General features: G+C 35.6%; 1 protein-coding gene across 42 annotated transcripts in view; it reads left to right on the top strand.

Annotated features, from left to right (window-relative positions):
• PTPRD (protein tyrosine phosphatase receptor type D) overlaps nt 1-19,884 on the top strand; it is a 2,082,753-nt gene that overhangs the window by 1,955,492 nt on the left and 107,377 nt on the right. For 22 of the 42 annotated variants that reach the window (XM_076008727.1, XM_076008702.1, XM_076008696.1 and 19 more), the window contains 4 exons: nt 2,008-2,022; nt 6,836-6,948; nt 17,999-18,040; nt 18,551-18,648. In XM_076008727.1, coding sequence (XP_075864842.1) covers nt 2,008-2,022; nt 6,836-6,948; nt 17,999-18,040; nt 18,551-18,648 — 268 coding nt within the window. The remainder of the gene's footprint in view (nt 1-2,007; nt 2,023-6,835; nt 6,949-17,998; nt 18,041-18,550; nt 18,649-19,884) is intronic. The other 20 variants (XM_076008711.1, XM_020289181.2, XM_076008724.1 and 17 more) reach the window with 5 other exon arrangements.

The raw sequence follows: 19,884 nt of genomic DNA, 5'->3' as shown, positions 1-19,884 counted from the left end.
GAAAAACAGAAATGCAGTCCAGAATATTTTGAGATGCTATGAAGAAATATGTAGCCACACCCAACCACGCTGGACAACGCTAATTGATTCTGCCTTCCAGCCTCTGAGTAGGCCCCTCCCTCACTAAGCCTAAAAGGTCTCTTCTTGGCTCCCCTGTCACTCCTTTTGGCTTTGCTAATTCTAACTCATCCTTTGGAAGCTACGGTGCTGCCTGCTAAATCAAGTCTTTCCAGAGGCCTCCTCCTTCCTCTCCTGGCCTCTCTAGCAGTTCAGGCTGCCTTCGGGTCCTCTTTTCTATGCTCGTAAAGTACTTTCTACTTGTCTATTGTAGAACCTACTGCATTACCATGGTTGCCCATTTTCTTGACTCTACTCTCACTAAACTGCAGGTCAGGGACTCTGTTTTATTCCTCATTGTATCCCTTGTGGCTAGTAGAATGCTTGGCACAAAGCAATATTGAACCATTGAATTTATACAAGTCAAGTAGTGCTAAACTCAATTCCCTTCACTAGTTTAGTCCATCACTCAATATCACACTTTCATCTTGGCTGGCAAGAGTTATTGTAATAAGACCCTTGGCCTATAATTTGAATTTACCAGTTCTGAAAGCCTTCAAACTTAGATATTTGTACTAAGTATATTCCCATGTGTATGGTGCAGCTAGCCTTTCTGTATAGACCTATGCATTTGTTCATATGAACACTCAAATAGCCTTCTACATAAAACTGATAATTCACTAGATGATTCTCTTCCATCCAGAGGCATAGATTTTAAAACAACTGATTCCCTGATAAAGTCATTGATAAAAAAACGAGCCAATTGGAAACATATATATAACAGTTTTTTAATCTGTTATACTAGATGAATCACTTTATAATTAAGAATAAAAAGAATTATCCAGTGTGTTTGATATCATTTTCATCATTCACTTTTGTATGTGTGTGTTCGTACAATTTAAATGTGGATTTTTTATTTTTGAAAAGAGATGAGCTGGATTATCTTATAGTGCCAGATACTCCAGCAACACGGGTATATATTTCATTGACATTAAGAAAGACTAGTACCTTCATTTTTGCAATTGGGAATTCACTAAAATCATTGCAAATTGCCTCAAAATGAAGAGTGTTTGGATTAATTCTTTCCAGGAAAAGGTTATATTCTCTGCAAAAACAATATGGTTATTTAAACAATCAACATCTTCTCACAGGTGAAAGGATCTATGAGCATGAGCTGATGTATTTACAGACAGCAGCACCTCTTTGAATAAAAAAATGTCTGTCCTGTCAATGGCTGATAATAAAATGTTTTTCTGGATTAGCCCAGCTATATACATGGGTCATGCTCTATAGGTTTATAATGATGAGTATTATATTTTCCAAAACTGAAAATGTATTTAATCCTTTATTGGAAAAAAGATGAATGAATGCCTTACTTTTCAAAAGATATTTGAAGAAATCATTTATGTTACTTTATTACTTCATGGTGTATTATTCAATTGTGCAAATTTCAGTGCAGTTCAGTACAATTTGCAGATATTTTATATCATTAAAGGAATAACATACCTCTTAACTGAGGATTTTTTATTTTAAATGAATGAATTTCTTTTGTGGAATGATGTATTCCCATTAAGTACATTCGTAGTTTTCTCATGGCCTATTTTGTAAAAATCAAATTATATGCCTATCATTAAATGCTTCCTGGGATATAATTAATTGTGGCAGTATTCTGTAGGTGTTGGCTAAACGCAAATGTGTCATTAACACACCCCCCGCACACACACACAAACACAAATTTTTTATTCAGTGAGGGAACCTCATGTCTTCCATTTACTTCATGATCAGAAACCTTTAAATTTTGATATGCTGTCATTTCCTAATGTGTGTCAGTTGTGTGTCCTTGCGTGTGAGCACTATTTCTTAAAACTTGGTTGTCATGGTTATTCTTGTTACCATTGGCCAACTAACATTTAGCCTTTCTTTTTCCTTTTTTGCTGCATTAAAATGGAGCAGTAAACCTGACAGGTGAGGAAGAGAGAACAAACCTCTTTAATGCTCAGTAAGGAAAAAATAAGAAACTGGTAGACTTTGGAGCTATTGAAGAGGTGAGGGTGGGGGCTGGATATAGAAGATAATAATACCTGGCGAGTGGAAGATGGACAAAGCCTACATGGATACAGTAGTTTTATATTAAAATGATTCTGGGGGAAAATAAATAAAATATTTTATCTACATAAGAAAAAAATTATCTTTACAATCAAATTTAAAAGTTAGTAAACCAGTCTCTGAGTTTTGTTTGTGGTCAAGGTTAAATGAACATTTGTATGTGTTGATGTGTTTATAGAGCAGAAATGTGAGGTGTCCCATAAGCCTTTTTGTTTTGTTTTGTTTGTTTTTACTAAAGATTACTTTTCAAGTTTAATCATGGATCAACTCATGATATAGGAAGGAATAATATCATTTTCAAACCCTGCAAATATTGATGGTAGTCCTTTAGTGAAAACACTTACCTTATTCAAAATTATCATCCATGTCTTCCAGCCTTGAATAATAATAGCAATTATAATAATAACTAGAATATATACTATGTGATCGCTGAATGATTAGTCCAACTAACCTTCTCATTTTCTAACTCATATATACACTTACATATATATAAATATATACACTTATGCATATATAAATACATATACATACATATAATGTCCTGATTAAAATTAATAAAAGGATCTCAAAGATCATCTGATGTTGCGTTGCAGTGGTTCTCGTTGAGTAGTCTATACCAACAACAATAGCATCAGCATCACCTGGGAACTTGACAGAATACAAATTCGTGGGCTCCACCTCAGACCTACTGAATCAGAAACTCTAGGCATTGGTCCAGGAGCCTGGATGTTAACCAGCCCTCCCAGGTGATTCTGATGCATGCTAAAGGTTGAGAACTGCTGCCACATTATTTTCTCTAAAATCACTTTACATTAGTCAGCAAGCCACATGTTCAGTGATAGGAATCTTAAAACCTCTGTGAAGGTGTCTTTTTTTGTGTGTGGACATCTCTAGTTGCCATTAATCCAGCAGAAAAACACCTGCAAAATAGTTTTGTTTTGGGCAAAAGACAAAACACTTTGAATCCACATAATATACTCAGAGATCTACCTTCCATTAGAACACTGTGCACATTTTACAGATTACTCACTCACTGCCTTCTTATTCGATTGAGAAAAGAGAGTTGGGCCAAAACTTAGATATCAGCTTCTAATTCTCCAATGTTTTATCAATGAAGAAACTGATAAGAAGGTTTGTAGTTGACATACATCAAAAGTGGCAGAGTTGGGATTACATTCTTAATGTTAGCATCATCAGAGTCATGAAACATTTGAACTGATTTCTTTGACTAATAAGAGTAGAGATTTCCAATAAGTTCATCTTTCTATCAAAAGCCTGTGCCCATGTCTGTGTTCTAAGACCATAATATGATCTTCCACACAGCCTCCCTTTGTTCTTGCTTCATCCCCTATATGAGAGCCAGGTGAAAGAAGTAAAAATAAAACACTCCTTAGACCACAGAGTAGTGTTTTTATTGTACAACACCTGTATCCCAAATAACCACATACTTTTATACTATTAGCAGTTTCTGACAGATCTGAAATGTCGTGTGATATTCCATTTCTTTTTCACCCACTTAACTCCTGCACATGGTAGATAGTTTTCATTGCAAGAAATAAACTTGTACTTTATAAAGGTTTTATAATCTTAATAGAAAAAAAATATAATGTCACAAGGCAAAATTTAGAATTTGTTTCTAGTCATTATTCATTGCATTTTTTTCTAATTGGAAATGAGAACCATGAGACCTCTGAAAACTTTTCAGGAAAATGTTACTTATATTCACGTTGGGTCTGACTTGGACAATTATGTCTTTTAATATTGTATGACAAATTCAGTTTTTAGAAGCTCTTTACCATTATTACTAATGATGACCAAATTCTTCATCTTCCAAATCTTTCTTAGAAATTTTTTTCTGCATTAGAAAACAACCATTCTAGCACATAAGTATTTTTAAATAATGTGATAAGAATGTTGACAGCCAGAATTATCCATGTTGTGATGATAAAAATAAAACTAAGCAGAACAAATTTAAACAGTTGGTTTTCTATCTGGTTAGGATTTTGGGAGTCTGAGGTCTTGGAAGTCATTTCATGTGATTAGGTAGTGAAGGAGAAACTAGTTATTAAATGTCAGCATACCCCTTGCAGTTCATTACAATTATGAATTGCAATTTCAATCCTATGACCTGGGTTTTCTTAGACTCATATATATCTTGGCAACAAGATGTGATTTCCACTTTCCCTAGCACCAGAGAACTTGGCAAAATTTCTTTAGAGAATGTTCTTTTCTATCCCTCCAGCTCAGTGTCACTCAGCCCAGCCTCAGGCAAAAAGAAGATAAGGAGGTTGTTTCACAATACCTGCAATAGTGATGTAGTTTTCTTGCCCAGATACTTCTAATTCTGGTTTCCATAATCTCACAAGAATGACAGTAGAGCCACCTTAGGAAGGGAGGAAAATGCGGGCTTTAGTCATCGGGTCTGACACATCACTAAAGAAATGCATCAGTGCCAACTCATACAGAAAGACCAAAACCTAAGAAGGGCCACTGTTATTACTTGAAGTGAGAAGACCAACCATATGTTTCACGTGGGATTGATTGGCTAGCCACATTTAGTGGCATTTCATTAACCTATTTCAATTTTGCATCTTCAGCAGTAAAATGAATCTCAGTGTGGTGAGGCAAATACCCATAGCATGAATACAGCGCATTGTCTACTCTGAAACTGGTCATCATCTCCTTTCTCATGGTCTTCTGAGGTCCTCTTTTTATGCCTTCTCATTTCTTTCTCACCAGCCCTCCATCTCTTTCTTTTCCTTTCCTTTCCTTTGCTTTGTATTTTCTACTCCATGTGACTGGAGCTACCAGTACCTTTGCACATCTCAGAATCACTGCTCACCTCTGACTGGTAATATGACCTGGCAGGACTTTGTCCTAAAGCTGCACCTGACACTTTTAGGTAGAAAGAGGAAATCTTGAGACAGGTTAATCCAAGGTACTGAGAAAGCAAGGTATCTAATAGGACTCAAGCATGAAAATTTATCCCATCTGGGATGTTTCGCCAAAGGCATTGCACTTAAGCAAATCAAGTACACCTCCCCTTTGCATCAGTCTTCCCTTCATCCTCTGGTTAGTTTTATTTTTTATACAGATGAGCAGAAATGGGAAGAAAGGCTATTTAACAGCAGCCCTCTGGCTAACCATAGAACAGCCTGGGTGGCATTGAATGAGAGCCCATTGCCACAGCAACGCTAATGAGCTATACTGCAGTGATAATCGAACAGAGAAAGGGAGAGTTCTGAACCCTTTGTGGCACCCTTTTCCCCAAATAAAAATGCCTTTGCTTTGAGCATGGGTGAAATGCTAGAATTATGACTCTAGCATGGAGATTGCTAGAATCATATTTGGAAAAAAAGCACAGTTTGAAAACAATGTCCATTGGTTAAATGAATTTTAAATATAATTCAAGCTGGAAGAAGATAGATAATTACCACTTGGTGATTATTTGGGTTTAAAAAAATAAATCTTATGTACAGATCTGACATTTCTTGTTAGAAATTTGTTAAAATTACATTATGATTGCTTAAAGAGAGGTACTTAGTAACACTAATGGGTAGCTTTTTTTTTTTTTAAGATGAATCTAAGTATTACTTTTATTAATGCTGATTTAAAATGCAAATGCATGGTATACAGAGAAGTTTTTCTTTTCTTTTGGACTCTGAAAGCTCAATTTTCACTAAATGAGTGCCCCAGTTAAAGTACATTTTTTTTGTTGTTTTAGTGTATTATGGCGGTACAAGTGTTAAGGTTACATATATTGTCCATGCCCTCCCCTCCCCCCTCGAGTAAGAGCTTCAAGTGTGTCCATCCCCCAGACGTTGCACATCTCACTCATTGTGTTTGTGTTTTAAAACAGATAAAATGCATTGTCTGAAAAATCACACTGTTATTGGTACTTTGAATGTTCATCAGGAATGTTGTTCTACCCACCCCATGAAATTACTTTTTCTCTCATCTTTCTGTGATTAACTTTCATTAACAAAATATTAATCACAGCTTAACACTGTAAATAGCCAGCACTATTTTTACTTTCAAACTTGAAAGAGAAAGGGGATGTTGGTTTTGTGTGGTCCCAGTTCTTCTAGGTGTTAGGATAACTTAACATCTTAAAAATACACTTGTTGTATTTGCCTGCCTTATGGGAAAATCCAGTGCACCTCCACACTGTAGCCACCAGTGACACATACTTAGAAAGGGGTAAGGGGACCAGGTTTAGCTGTTCGGCTTGAGGCCAGGTAGTTTCTCTATGGTAACAACAATCTTAGCGTTGGATACTAGGGATATCCTATCCTGTTCCTCACAAATAGAAGTAATGGATAAGAGAGAATTAGTCAACAAGGGTCCAAGCATATCTCACCAAGACCCCCTTAAAGCCTAAAGGCAGAGTCACTCAATTATTTAATTCTGGAGTTGAAGGGGGACTTCAAAAGGTCTTCACTTAAACAACAGTTCAAGAGGACTTCACGTAAAAAAATCTTTAGGCCTGAGGAAACACTGTGAGCCAAAAAGAGAAAAGGCAACCTGAACAAAGTCACAGAGCTAGCTGGGTTAAAAAATTTTAAAACTGAAAACCTGGGGGATGGAAGGAGTGCAGTTGCAACTCTCTGCTTTTTTTTTATGTTTCATTTGGTTTTTGTTTTATTCTTAAATTCTTATTTTCTCCCTGTAGGAAGAGAGCAGAGTCCGACTCTAGAAAGAGCAGCATACCGAACAGTAAGGAGGTCCCGTCACACCACCCAACAGACCCAGTAGAACTGAGGCGCCTTAATTTTCAAACACCGGGTAAGAAGCACAGCACATTTTATCCAGTAATGAAGTCTTTACTGAAAGTTTTATAGCCTAAGTGATACTGTCTTGAGAGTTGAATATATCACTTTATTTAGAACCAATTTCTCATCCTGCTCTTTTATTTTAATACTATTGAGACTTGCCCAAGCAAAAGTTTGAAAGGAAATTAAATTCTTTGTGCAAATCTGAAGTGCGATTGGGAAGAAAAAGAAATGTAATTCTCCTTCAAATTTTGGAACGCTGTAGTCTTTATAGGAATATCTGCCACTTTTATGAGCTTAACAGTTTATTATTTTCAGTGACACCAATGTGAAAAGAATTCAGTTTCTCATGTTATAAAGTGAATGAATGAATCAATGGATGAATGTATACATCTGTCACCCCATTGAGATAGCATAGATTTGTTCTATATTTTCCTATTTCTTTGAGTTTATGATAACCTAAAAGAAAGAGGAAGGAAAGAAAAGAGGAAGGGGAGGGAGAGAGGAAAATATAGCAAAATTGTATATCTTTTAAAATATTACTTATACTAAATCTCACTGACTAATTCACGTTTCTTACTAGGGAGACATGTAAAAGTGACTGAGGATAGGAAAAATATGCTTGTTTCTTAAAGAACATTAAGTGCTTCAACAGAGGAAAACTACTATTCTTGCTGAGGGGCATTGGAACAATATTGTTAAGTGAAGCCTAGATCGGCTATACTTTCTTTCAACTAAAAGCTTGTTTATACCAAATGAATGGCAAATAATGAATTGTAGAGGGAGCTAAAAATATACAACTGAGTGGCACTACTTTATGATAATGAAAAAAGTAAAAAGCTGACCTAAGATGTCTTTGGGATAAAGATTTGGTTGTAGTATTATACCCCAAATTGTTGGAAAATTTCTCTTGTGTTATATGCATGTTCTAACTCACAATATGATACACTACAGATTTACTAAACTACACATTCACAGTGAATTACTTTGAATTGAAAATACATGGTTTATTATGTTTTGCATATTTTCTCTTTTACATGTAGGTAGATATATCATAGTAACTGGTAGCTCTTCTGTTGAAAGAAATAGTCAGTGTTGGTGGTATATTGGTGAGCATGGCTGCCTTCCAAATGAAAGAAATGTTTAGCATTTTCCATTTGGCTATATAATCAGTCATCTTAAATGTGAGGTTTTTTTTTTAATTCTAATTCCAAAGAGGTTAGACATTTTTAAAAATTGTTGTTGGTTTTTTTTTGTTGTTGTTGTTGTTTTTTTTTTTTTACAAAAAAAGCAAAGATATACCTTCATCAGCATAAAGGTGGAAGAAAATGTTCAGGTAGCCAAAAATGGCCCTGTGTACATTAAAAAGGTGATTGTGGGGGAGAGGTGCTGATAAATTTAGCCTGTGGATGTGTGCATGATGATGGAACAAACTCATGTCATCCTCAAGGGTGATTGTAGTCCCCTCAAGGGTGATTGTAGTCCCCTGGATGCTTCCTATTGAGTTGCCCTCTTAGAGCTTCATTAAAGCAACTTGATATAAATTAAATTGCTGCACTAAATTTTCCTAGTTGAGCATTCTTTGAAATAGGAGTATACTGACTACTTTAAGTTATAGGCAACTTTGTGTATCTTTCACATTGGCTAAGGGCCCAAAAGCTGAAGAAGTTATCTGCTCCATAATTCCTGCTCTATCTTGCCTCATCACCCTTTGCAAGAGCAGCATATTGTGGAAATAGAGAACATGATCAGATTTCTCAGTACCTTGCTGCTGCTATACTTCCTCTGGCTATGTTGGAACCAACCTTGGTCTTCTACCACAGGCAGAAGACAGCACAGGGTTGAGTGCAAAGGCAAAGGTAGCCCCCAAAGAAGAGAGACAATGGGAGTGCCACTCCTCACCTCCTCTAGCACCAACAGGGAACATTTCCAAGCATAAATACAAACCATGGCCAAGAACTGGGTAGAGAGGGTTATTAGCAGTGTGCTGGTGACTACAAATAAGAGAATAGGAGTGCCTTCAACTAAGAGACCTCTGTCTGCAAGTACTTCTCACTTTCGCAGGTAATTTTGCAAATGTGGCCTAATCTAAGGATTCTATTAAGAATTTAATTTTCTAAATATATGTGGGAATATTAGATCAATTTAAAGAGAGAACCTGTTAAATTTTGTATAAGACACTGGAAAGAAAAATAAATGTTACAATTGCAGTAACATCACTTGTATCACCAATGGCTTTACAAAATTAAAATAGGAACCTAAGTATATAGGAAGGTAACATTTAACTCAAGTTTTTATCACCTCAAATGGATAATGGAATAAGTGGGCAAAATGACTATAGTAAAAGAGAAGAGATGTAGAAGAGAAGAGAAGACACTAGAAAAGAAGAAATTGTCCTAAGATTCTAGCACATCTGTTCAATCAGGAAGCAGTGTGTTGTGCCCTTTAGCTCAGGTAAGCAATCCACTTAAGCTTGATTTGTTGGAATAGTCTTTTTGCCTCCCAAACTTTATGATGTGTCCTGCTGTCCTGAAAATTTTACCATTTTACAAAGGAAATAGACTCAGCTGCTAATGTGCAATTCATAGAGATGTGACCCTCTGCTTCAGCCAGTATGGATTCCAGCCAGTGGCTGTGAATTACCTTAATTACTTGCCAAAAGGATGAGAGCAGAAGGTGGGATTGTTAACCAAGTAACCTTGTGCTTTTTCCTCGCCTCTTAGTCACAAAGAATCAAGGATTTTCCTGGACGATTAAATAAAATGCTCCGTTGTTATGGGTTGCACAGCAAGTGCTATATCTTTACTTAATTTTTAGATTTGCTTAGTTCCTTCCATTTCACTAAAATGTGCTTTTATATACATCATACCTATGAATGTGTAATTATTTATCCCCGGACATTATAACACTTGAGGATATTTGTTAACAATATGCATAAGTAGGGAATTAATAACCCATGTCTTAAAAAAAAATGACTTTCAATGAAATAAGAAAGCTGTGACTTATAGAACTATGCCTAGCACAGAACTTGTTAATGAAAGCAAATTGATTTTCACTTCTGATGGGGCTGCTGTGAATGATAAATGCCAAATAAACATTACCATTTGAAATTCAGCAGGCCTTTCAGCAGGTAAAAGAAGCACATTGCTTAGTTCAGTGATTCTATAAATTCTACTCTGTTAAAAAAAAAATCATCTTGTGAATGAAAGATTCATTTACATTTTAAGTTGTATATTCTTGTAGGAGAGTCTAGATTTGAGTCAGATCTTTTTTCTTCTATTCTGCCTGACATTCCAAATTTCATGTAAATACAGCATTCTGACAATTTAAGTACATCAAAGAACTGTACCCTTAAATACAGGACCACAAATGCACTTTGGTCAGGAAAAAGCCAGAATTCCATCCACGATTGTTCAGCAGAGGCACAAAGAAGACAGAGAAATCTAGTTTTTTCATTATTTAAGGTTGGGGGGGGGGGCGGCTAATGGGGAAGAACATCGCTTTAGGACATTTTCAAACTTCTGGACAAGAATCAAGTCACTCCGTTAATGAAATCCTATATGCAAGCATTTGAACAGGTCAGAGAAGCTCATGTTTTCATAGTTGACAGCAGGCACCTCTGCTTTAGGTATTTTCCATGATTGTGTATACCTGTCTTATCTAAGGTTCAGGTAGCAGCATAAAGCCAAGTTATATCTGAGAGAGCCTGAGCTACCTAATCTCTTAAAAGAATAATGGTTTACCACCATATGTCATCAATTATTGGTGTACGGGGTCAGTCAGAACTAATGTGGAACGGGCAATTGAAGGGGCATTGCTTGTATCATTAATAATGTTGCCAAACTAAAATGAGGACTTAAGTATATAAGAAGGTATCATTTAGCTAAGAGTAGATTTATCACTTCAAATAGGTAATGTAATTGTTACAATTATTAACTGCTGTGATCAGGTTTTATGAGTCTTTAAGATCTAAGGAGGAAGGGAAGAGAAGAAAATATTCACTTATAAAAGATCCTTTTAAGAGAAACCTATTAACCCTCACACACATTTGTGAACAGCAGTAACTGTATTAAGATGGGTTGATAGATGTGTTACATGTTAAACAAAAGTGAATTACGTTAGACTGGATGGAAGGAAAGTTCTTTTATTAAAAAAAAAAAAAAGTCCAGGTTATTTTAGTTCCCCCTCCCAGTGTATCTTATTCTTAATTACAGAAGCAGTACATTTTAATTGGGAAATTTTGGGAAAATAGAAAATAAGCTTGTTAACAGTTGTTGTTTATGTAGGTGTTCTTTAATATTTTTGTACATTTGAAAATTGTTGTAAGTTGGGAAAGGGGCCAATAAAAGCACTTTTAGAAAAGAAAAATTACTCTTTATCCCACTGCTTCTTATTTTTCTTTTTTTTAATTTGACATATTTAAAAGAAAAATAAAAGATTTTCTACTATGACTCCAATTTTACCATCCAGAAATATCTACCATATATAGTTTCATGCAGAGCCTTCCAGAACTTTTTATTTGTATATATAGTTCTTTAAATAATAAAATATATAGCAGATAGATAGATGTATATATATACAATTTGCTGTTTTAACATTTAACTATATAAAAATAGACCTTTTTCCAAGTTAGTGTATTAGATTTTATCTCCTTTCTAACAGCTAATGGTAGTGATGGTATTTTGTTCTATAGATATCAGAATGCTTTGACTCATTCCCCATTAATGGAGGCTAAGTTATTTCCACGTTTTGCTATTGCGGATACTACTGTAATGAGCAGTATTGAACCCAGATCTTTCACACCATTGTGGCTATTTCTGCATGTTAGACACCTGGACATATGATATCAGGGTCTTAAGATAGGCACCTTTAACCTTTTGATGGAGACTGCCAATCACAAATTTTTCGAAATATTGTAAAACTCTTTTACTGACAATTTGACCTCTCTGGCCTGTGGCCTCTAGAATTGGAAAAAATACGATAAATATAATATTGTCAAAAGATAGTGAGTGATATATAAGAAAGCCAAAGAAATTACTGGTATGTATTCTTTTTTCTACTTTTTCCCAAAAAAGAAATTTTAGAAGTTCAGCATCTTAGAGGAATACTCTTTCTTTCCAGTACACAAAAGGGTATAAGAGAAGATGTACCTAATAGCATCAGCAAGGCACTGGTCATCACCTACCTTCCTCTGTGCCTTCATATTCAATCTTACAGTATCTGCTGTCTCTGCTCAGACACCCCTCCCCCCAAGAAAATACCTGCAAACAAAAACAAAACTATAGTGATTGTGCTCGTACCTTTAACAAAAAGAGATTTAAAACTTGATGATCAGATGTTACAACATAAAAGCCTCATTTTCATTCTGTGGATGACCTTAATAAGTTTTGCCCTAAAGCATGCACGGATGGTAGGTGATTGATGGGCTGTGAAAAACAAAAACAAACTCATAAAAAGTTAACGTATCAGAAATAGCGATATCAGCAGCAGAAATGTCTGCACAGCAACTGAATGGGCTTCAAGAGCTCTTGAGGCATCTCTTCTGATCTATTAGTACTATTAATTGGATCAATGTTAACATGACCCATTCTTATCTGTACTTTCTTCTTCATATTTTATTTTGTACTATAAGGAACTTAGACATATGACATAGGTTAAGAACATCAGGTGTGTTTTTTTGTGTTTTATGTTTTCAAAACCCTGATTCATTAAATACAAATGCCAAATTTCTGAGATAAAGGAATGTAATTTGCTCAAATTCATATCTTTTGGGAAATTCTACATAAAAATGAATTTTAATTATGTCATTCAGTGCTTACTTGAGAAAAGTACTCTTGGAGAATCTTTTACTTAATCAGGAGCTGAGTTATGGATGAAGTCAAATTGTCATTATTGTTTTACCAAGAAGCAATTATACTTTACAAATCAATGTTCTCTTTATCTTTAATTTACCATTAGTTTGTGAGACAAATAATAAACATAGCAGAGTGTATTTCATTCAGAGAATTCTAAATAATGCATGAATTATGTTAAAAATGTGACAAATATTTAACGAACTAAGTTTTTCTCTTCACCTGTTTACTCAGTGAAGTACACTTTTTGACAAGGTCATTGATTTGATGAACAAATTAACTTCTCCTTGGTCCACGACCAAACTGTTCTTCAGCTTTTATCAAAATTTGTTGAAAAGGAAAGTCATGAAGAAAGCATTATTGAGTCATCACAAACACACATATAAAGTGACAGAAAAACTTATCTGAAAGAGGTACTACCCATTATTAGTGACCTCAAAAACTCTTAGTGAAATAATTATAAAGTGCCTATTGCCATTTAATGCAAGATTTAAAAACATATAAAAATAAAGCAAGTGGTTGATAAACATTTCTCTATGGATAATAAAGTCATATGGAGCATAACAGTAGTAAAGCATAGAAGAAGATTTGAAAAGCAGTAACAGTTTTTAAAAAATATTCTGCCAAAAAGCACTATAGTTTTTAACATCGTGAACTTATATTTTTAGTTCAAGTTTTCATGGAAATTTATAATGTCTTGGCAAGAAGTAACTGGAAAATATCAGCATGCTTTACCTCTTCCCCACCATCAAAACAGATGCTCTAAGTGAAGTAATTACATTGGCACGTTTTCTTAAACTGGGGATGGTTTATGATCTCTGTGTTGCTGCAGAGATAGCCCAAACAGTCCCACAGGCCCAGCTTTATGTACATGTCCCCACTCTTCCAGGGGTGTGAGATGATTTGAGAGACAGCATGGTATAATGAGAAGTGACAAGGTCTGGGATCAAATCTCCCATGAAGCCATAGTATTGCTGATAATGATGACGTTCATGAAGTCCCTTAAGTCCTCTGAGCTTTATTTTCCTAATTGGTAAAATTAATGGGGGGAGGTTGGGAAGGAGGAAGACAGATGAAGCACACAAGAAGTATACAACTTTATATCCCCAGCACAAAACTCATTGCCTTGTGGATATAACATGCAGTCTCTCACTCCAATCATTCTTTGATTTTAATTCACACACACACATGCACAAACACAAAAGGAAGATTTCATTCTTTTAAAACAGAGGTCACAATCTAATTGGCCAAATATGGCCTGCAAAAAGTCTTGTCTTTGACGCCCACTGAGTTTCAACACAATTTTGAATCAACATAGAAAACTGAGGAAATGTCATGTGATAATCTGGATGTTTAGTTGCTATTGAAAACCTGAAAAGTCTGACCCTATTGGCCCTGCATTTCCACTTGGCAGAGCAAGTGCTGGAGAGGAATAGTTTCACTTTTCCCAGAAGTTCCCCATGTCCATACCAGCCCTAAAGATGACTGACATAAACACTGTCAGTCATTATTTATCTCATGCTTATGGCTACTTTTCATGCAGTAGATATTGCTCTTTCTTGAGTCTCCATCAAAAGTAGAGAGGCAAAAGACAGCCTTAGAAGCCTGCTCATTGAGAAAAAATGGGAATGAGTACATTTCTAAGTGAAAGTGTTTACAGTACCTAGGCATCTTCAGTCATTTTGCCTTATCAGCCTGGCCCCTTCAGTCATTGGAGACTTTGCCCCCTGCTTTAGAAAGTTATAAATGCCATTATAGAAATAGGACAGTAGAAAGATGCCCCAGTTGCATGGTAAGATTTTGTTATTTACTATCTGGTTCAATGACATACACAAGTCATTGAACTTTTCTGGACTTCAGAGTCCTCTTGTATAAAACGACAATGCTGGACTAACTCATCTCTGAGGCCCCTCTCAGCTTAAAGTGCCATGATTTTAAAGTTTTACTTCTTTTAGGAAGCCACCGTGGCATTACTATCACAAATATGGACCCTATTAAAAGGAACCAGCATGTTTTTTCCTGCAACCTAAGGCAGCTTTCAGTGGCTGCATCTGTCATTTTTCATGTTGACACTGTATATTGTGGAGATCATAGCTTTAGAACGAAAACTCTGCTCAGATTTAACGTGTGCCTTTAAAATGCATTTATTTTTGTACGTTTGTAGCTTTGCACTGATGAGGTCATGACACTGGCAAGTCCTCACCAGTTGTTAGTTGTGCTTCAAGTTCTTTGCTGGTAACAATAGCTAAGGTACTAAAGCTTGCTAACAGGGAGTCAGAGGGATTGCAAGTATACCACCAGGAGAAAGCTCATCTCATTCTCATAAATCCTGATGTGATTTTTAAATGGAAAAAAAAAAAGTAATAAATGTAGTTACAGGCCCCCCATGATGAATTACCATAACACTGAGAGCCATTGCTCTAAGGAATTTTAAAAAAGTCAATATCAGGCTCCCAAACCCAGAGTAAGATTCTGATTCTTGGGCTGGTGTATAGCTGGTATGTAGCCTGCAAAAAAGAATGTTAAAGCATATCAGTGATTCAAACATGAAGGCACTGATCTAATAAAGACTTTGGTTTATAGAACTATGAGCAGTGGCCAGCTTTTGAGATAAAAGATTGAAGACCACAGTGAAGTCAACTTCATAGTTTTCTTAGTGTCTGCTTTTTCATTCAGAATCTAACATGCTCGATTGCATCATATAAAATTTCCAACATTGGGCCCTGGAGAAGTTTCTGGGGAATTATATAAAAATATTTTGAAGTAGATCCTTGCTGATTATTTTCTGATATAAGCTAAAGAATTTCCTTAGAGGAATGTTATCCCAGATTTATTCTTTAGCATAATTTTTCTGTTGACATTCAGTGTTTTCAAATATATGATATAACATAATAGAATGTATGTACTTTTTGGCTAACTGAAGAAAACATCATTAAACTTAAATAATTCAAAAAGTAGACAATTCAACTGGATAATAGTTTTCTATTTTGTAAAAAGCGTTCCCCATCTCTCAAACAAAAGGTACAATAACTTTTAGAACCCTTAAATATGGACTGGTTCAAAAGACCCTTCTCTGTTCAGGTATCCCATCTATGTCATAGAAATAAGAGTTATGAAGAAAGTAGTGACTCCAGAGTTTAGTTCCACACACATATTTTAAAATTAAAGAAATTGGGGTGCTTGACAAGCAGTGATTTTGTCCCTATTAGTAGGTGGCAGAATGAAAAGCAGAACTCATTTCTAGTATTCTAGGTCAGGATTCCTTCTCCTATACCATTAGATTCCCACAAGTTCTCTTCCTTTTCCTTTTTTTTTTAAACACCCATTCTGCCAGTTTCACTTGTCCTTGAAATTTGATTCGATATGGCACATATTGAAGTCTTAAATAATGATTCATTAATGCTATGATATCATGCATGTGATAGATATATGCATATATATTCTGATTTGGAATATACTGAGTCAGTGCAGGTTTGCTTGGATTTCTCTGTGATTAGTTTCCAAAATAATACTTCCAGGCCATGTGCCAGTGCATGCCAGAAGTGAATATGTTGATCGCATCGTTGGTTGATTATTATGGTCTTCTACTGCTGTTATACTAATACTTTTCCCATTTCCAACTGGCTTTACTTTTTGCAGCTTTGAGCAGTAATTCAGTCCCCTACGCCTCCCTGATTGGCTCTGTGTCCTCCCTCTCTAGCCAAACCACCACTCAGTCCATATATGATAATAACTCTCTCCCACGATTCGCTCGAAAAGGTCTAAACATCTTTGTCTCTATTATTTTCTCTGTTAAAGCACTGTAATGATGTCCATGTCAGTCCATTTCCATTCCCAGATAAGCCTAATGTCTCCTGTGCCTTCCCATTTCCATTCTTTTCACTGGGGTTGCCTCATCTGGATGAGATCACGTGATAATCAGATCACAGTCACCCACCCACTCTCTCCGCAGAATGTAAATTAGTTCAATTCTACCATTAACACTGAAAAGTTTCAGCAATGGACCCCAAATTTTGGTCCAAAGTGTTAATTATATCATCAACAAAGACTCTCTACTTCCAACCAGTGTATTTTTATAGTATCTCCAATAAGATTTTAGCTGACTAGAAGCAGACCTTCCTAGCCATGAAGCTAAACCACCATGATTCACAGCAGTGTGCTAAAGTGAAAGTCTTCAAAAAGCAAAGTAGTTTTTTACTTAACTTACCAGAACCATTGATAATTTGGCATTTGAGATAAAGGAATTTACTGGGTGACTTTCAATAATGGTACCATTTCTAAAATGTCCATAAACTAATCACATGTCATGTTGACTTAATGGGCATCATTCCACAGTGTGACTCCCTCCAGAGAGTCACAGTGGCAGCAGAGTATCAACAGGGCTTCCAGTTTGAGCTCCTCCCTCCTCCTTTTTCTGCTTCAGAGGCTTCCCTGGGGGCATGCTAGTTCAGGGGTTTCTGGCCAGCTGGAATTTATGTCTGTAAGATAGCAGTCAGCAATGCTTTCCTATGCTACGTTTGCAAAATTAATGAGAAAAAAATAAAATATACAGTATATGAAAAGTGAGAAAACATCAGGAAGACACAGGAATCAGCATCATTAACAGTGGATTGTTCTTAACACAATCTATGAAATTAATATATTTTCCGCTGGCCAACTGAACTAAGATGTGTCAGCCCCCATCTCTGCTTTCCTCCTTTTTTCATCTTCTTGTCCCTCCTTATCTTTTCACCATTTGCTCACTTTCCTGAATTCATTTCCCATTAGTGGACAAAGATGTTTACACCTGAAGTAGATTGTAGGTTTGCTGGGGATTGAATAATGGGGACCTGGGGCAAAAATACCACAAAGTTGTTAGTGTGGCCATCTATAAATGTCCAGGGGAAGGCTGCAACCCCAGCCTCTACAATCTGCTACTAGTGGAAACATTTTTGAAGCTCAGTTTGGTGTCTGATTGTGTCGTCAGTGATTATTGTTGATGAGCTGTGGTGCATGTCATTCTTTGTATCTGTGTTTGCATGTGAATGTCAGTCACCTACAGGTTTGTGAAATATTAAATCAGTGTTAATCTAGTCACAATGTATAATGAATCCTGCAAAAACTCACAGCATTTTTATTAGTCTTTTATTAAGTATATTAGGCTATCCATATCATTTTTTTTTAACAAATCCATTCTATTTTATTTTATTTACACCATCATTTCCTTTGCAGGTTCAGATGATTCCGGTTACCCCGGTAACCTTCATTCTTCAAGTTAGTTTTCCTTGATTATGCATAAGTCATTTTATGTTTTCTATCAAGCTACTACTACTCTTTCCCTTTTAGGCCTTTCTCAGTGTCTGTTTTCTTAGTTCACTTTACACCATTTAATTCCACACAATTTCCATTTCACACAGTGCAGGAGAAGGAGTTTGAAATGACATAACAGTCATTACTCAAAGCAGAAGTTGACATCAAGCCTGACTGGCAGTTTTCTCCGCTAGCTAACCCATTGATTCATAGCACAATAACGCTTTTTTTTACACTTAGGAGTGTTAGTGTGGAGATTATGCTTGGTGACTTTTCATTTGGCTACAAAATCCATCCTTCCAGAGCATGTCCTGCTTTGAGTAACCAAACTATTTGCCTGCTTCCTCACCTAAAACATCTTTACTACTCACATATTTTCAGGCCATTTCTAACTATAATGTTCTCTATATTTTGGAATGATTAGCGTCATTTTCATTTATTTTCAAATGTGTCTCTTCTTTCCTTTTTTCATAGGTATGGCTAGCCATCCTCCAATACCTATCTTGGAACTTGCAGATCACATTGAAAGGTTGAAAGCAAATGACAACTTGAAGTTTTCCCAGGAATATGAGGTAATTCAGTGTATTTATACTTAACAGTAATTTCAAGAGTTGCTACTCTCTTCTTTTTTGACCATATTCTTGAAAATTAACTTCATCGGCTTTTCCTTTTATTTTTTCTTTTTTACTTATTTTTTCTGAATTTTTTTTCCTTTTTTTATTTTTTCCAGCATATAGGAAGGTATAAATGTTAAGATTATGTATATTTCCCTTGTCTCCCTCCCCCCTCCAGTCAGAGCTTCAAGCGTGTCCATCCCCGAGTTGGTGCACATCACACTCATTATGTATGTGTATACCCATTCCCTCCCCCCTCTACCTGCCTGACACCCAAAAGATGTTATTCCTATATGTCCACTTATGTGTTGATCAATTAATACCAATTTGCTGGTGAATACATGTGGTGCTTATTTTTCCATTCTTGAGATACTTCACTTAATAGAATGGGTTCCAGCTCTATCCAGGAATGTACAAGAGGTGCTATATCACTGTTGTTTCATATAGCCAAAGAGTACTCTATGGTATACAAATACCACATTCTATTAATCCACTCATGTATTGATGGGCACTTGGGTTGTTTCCACATCTTTGTAGTTGTGAATTGTGCTGCTATAAACATTCAAATGTAGGTATCTTGTTCATAGAGTAACTTTTGTTCTTTTGATATGACTCAGAATCTAATATAAAAATTTGTAATAAATAGACAACTTAAAAGTGTCTGTATAGTCAATATAGTAATTGTACTTTAAAAAGGTGTTGATTTTACATTTGTTCAATGTTACTAAGATTATATACTTTTTGGGTTTTCAAAATATATTTTAATTGATAATTATATATTTACATATTATGCATTATTATTTATAATCACCATTCTGTACAATAAATCACTAAAGCTCATTCCTACACTCTAGTAAATTGAATCAACATCTGTCCCCTTTCCCTATGCACCCTCTGGTAATTACCATTCTACTCTCTACTCCTACATTTTTAGATTCCACACATATTAGCGAGATTATTTGGTATTTGTTTTTTCTATTTTTTTAATTCAAAAAAAATACTAAACTGATAAGCTTCCCAGAGTACCAAATGGATGCCAGATACATAGACTCATGGTGAGAATCCTCATCGAAAAAGAGAGATTACAGAGATTAAGTAGATTTCTCAGTCCTCTTAGTTTTAGGGTTTATGCCCTGAAAACTCTATAATTATTGAGTAGGCATAGGTGATTTTAGCCTTCAGTCTAAATGAATG

The sequence above is a fragment of the Microcebus murinus genome, chromosome 12 (assembly GCF_040939455.1).
Source record: "Microcebus murinus isolate Inina chromosome 12, M.murinus_Inina_mat1.0, whole genome shotgun sequence".
NCBI lineage: Eukaryota > Metazoa > Chordata > Mammalia > Primates > Cheirogaleidae > Microcebus > Microcebus murinus.
Note: the sequence above shows the minus strand (reverse complement) of the source record. Positions and strands in the feature narration are given on the sequence as shown.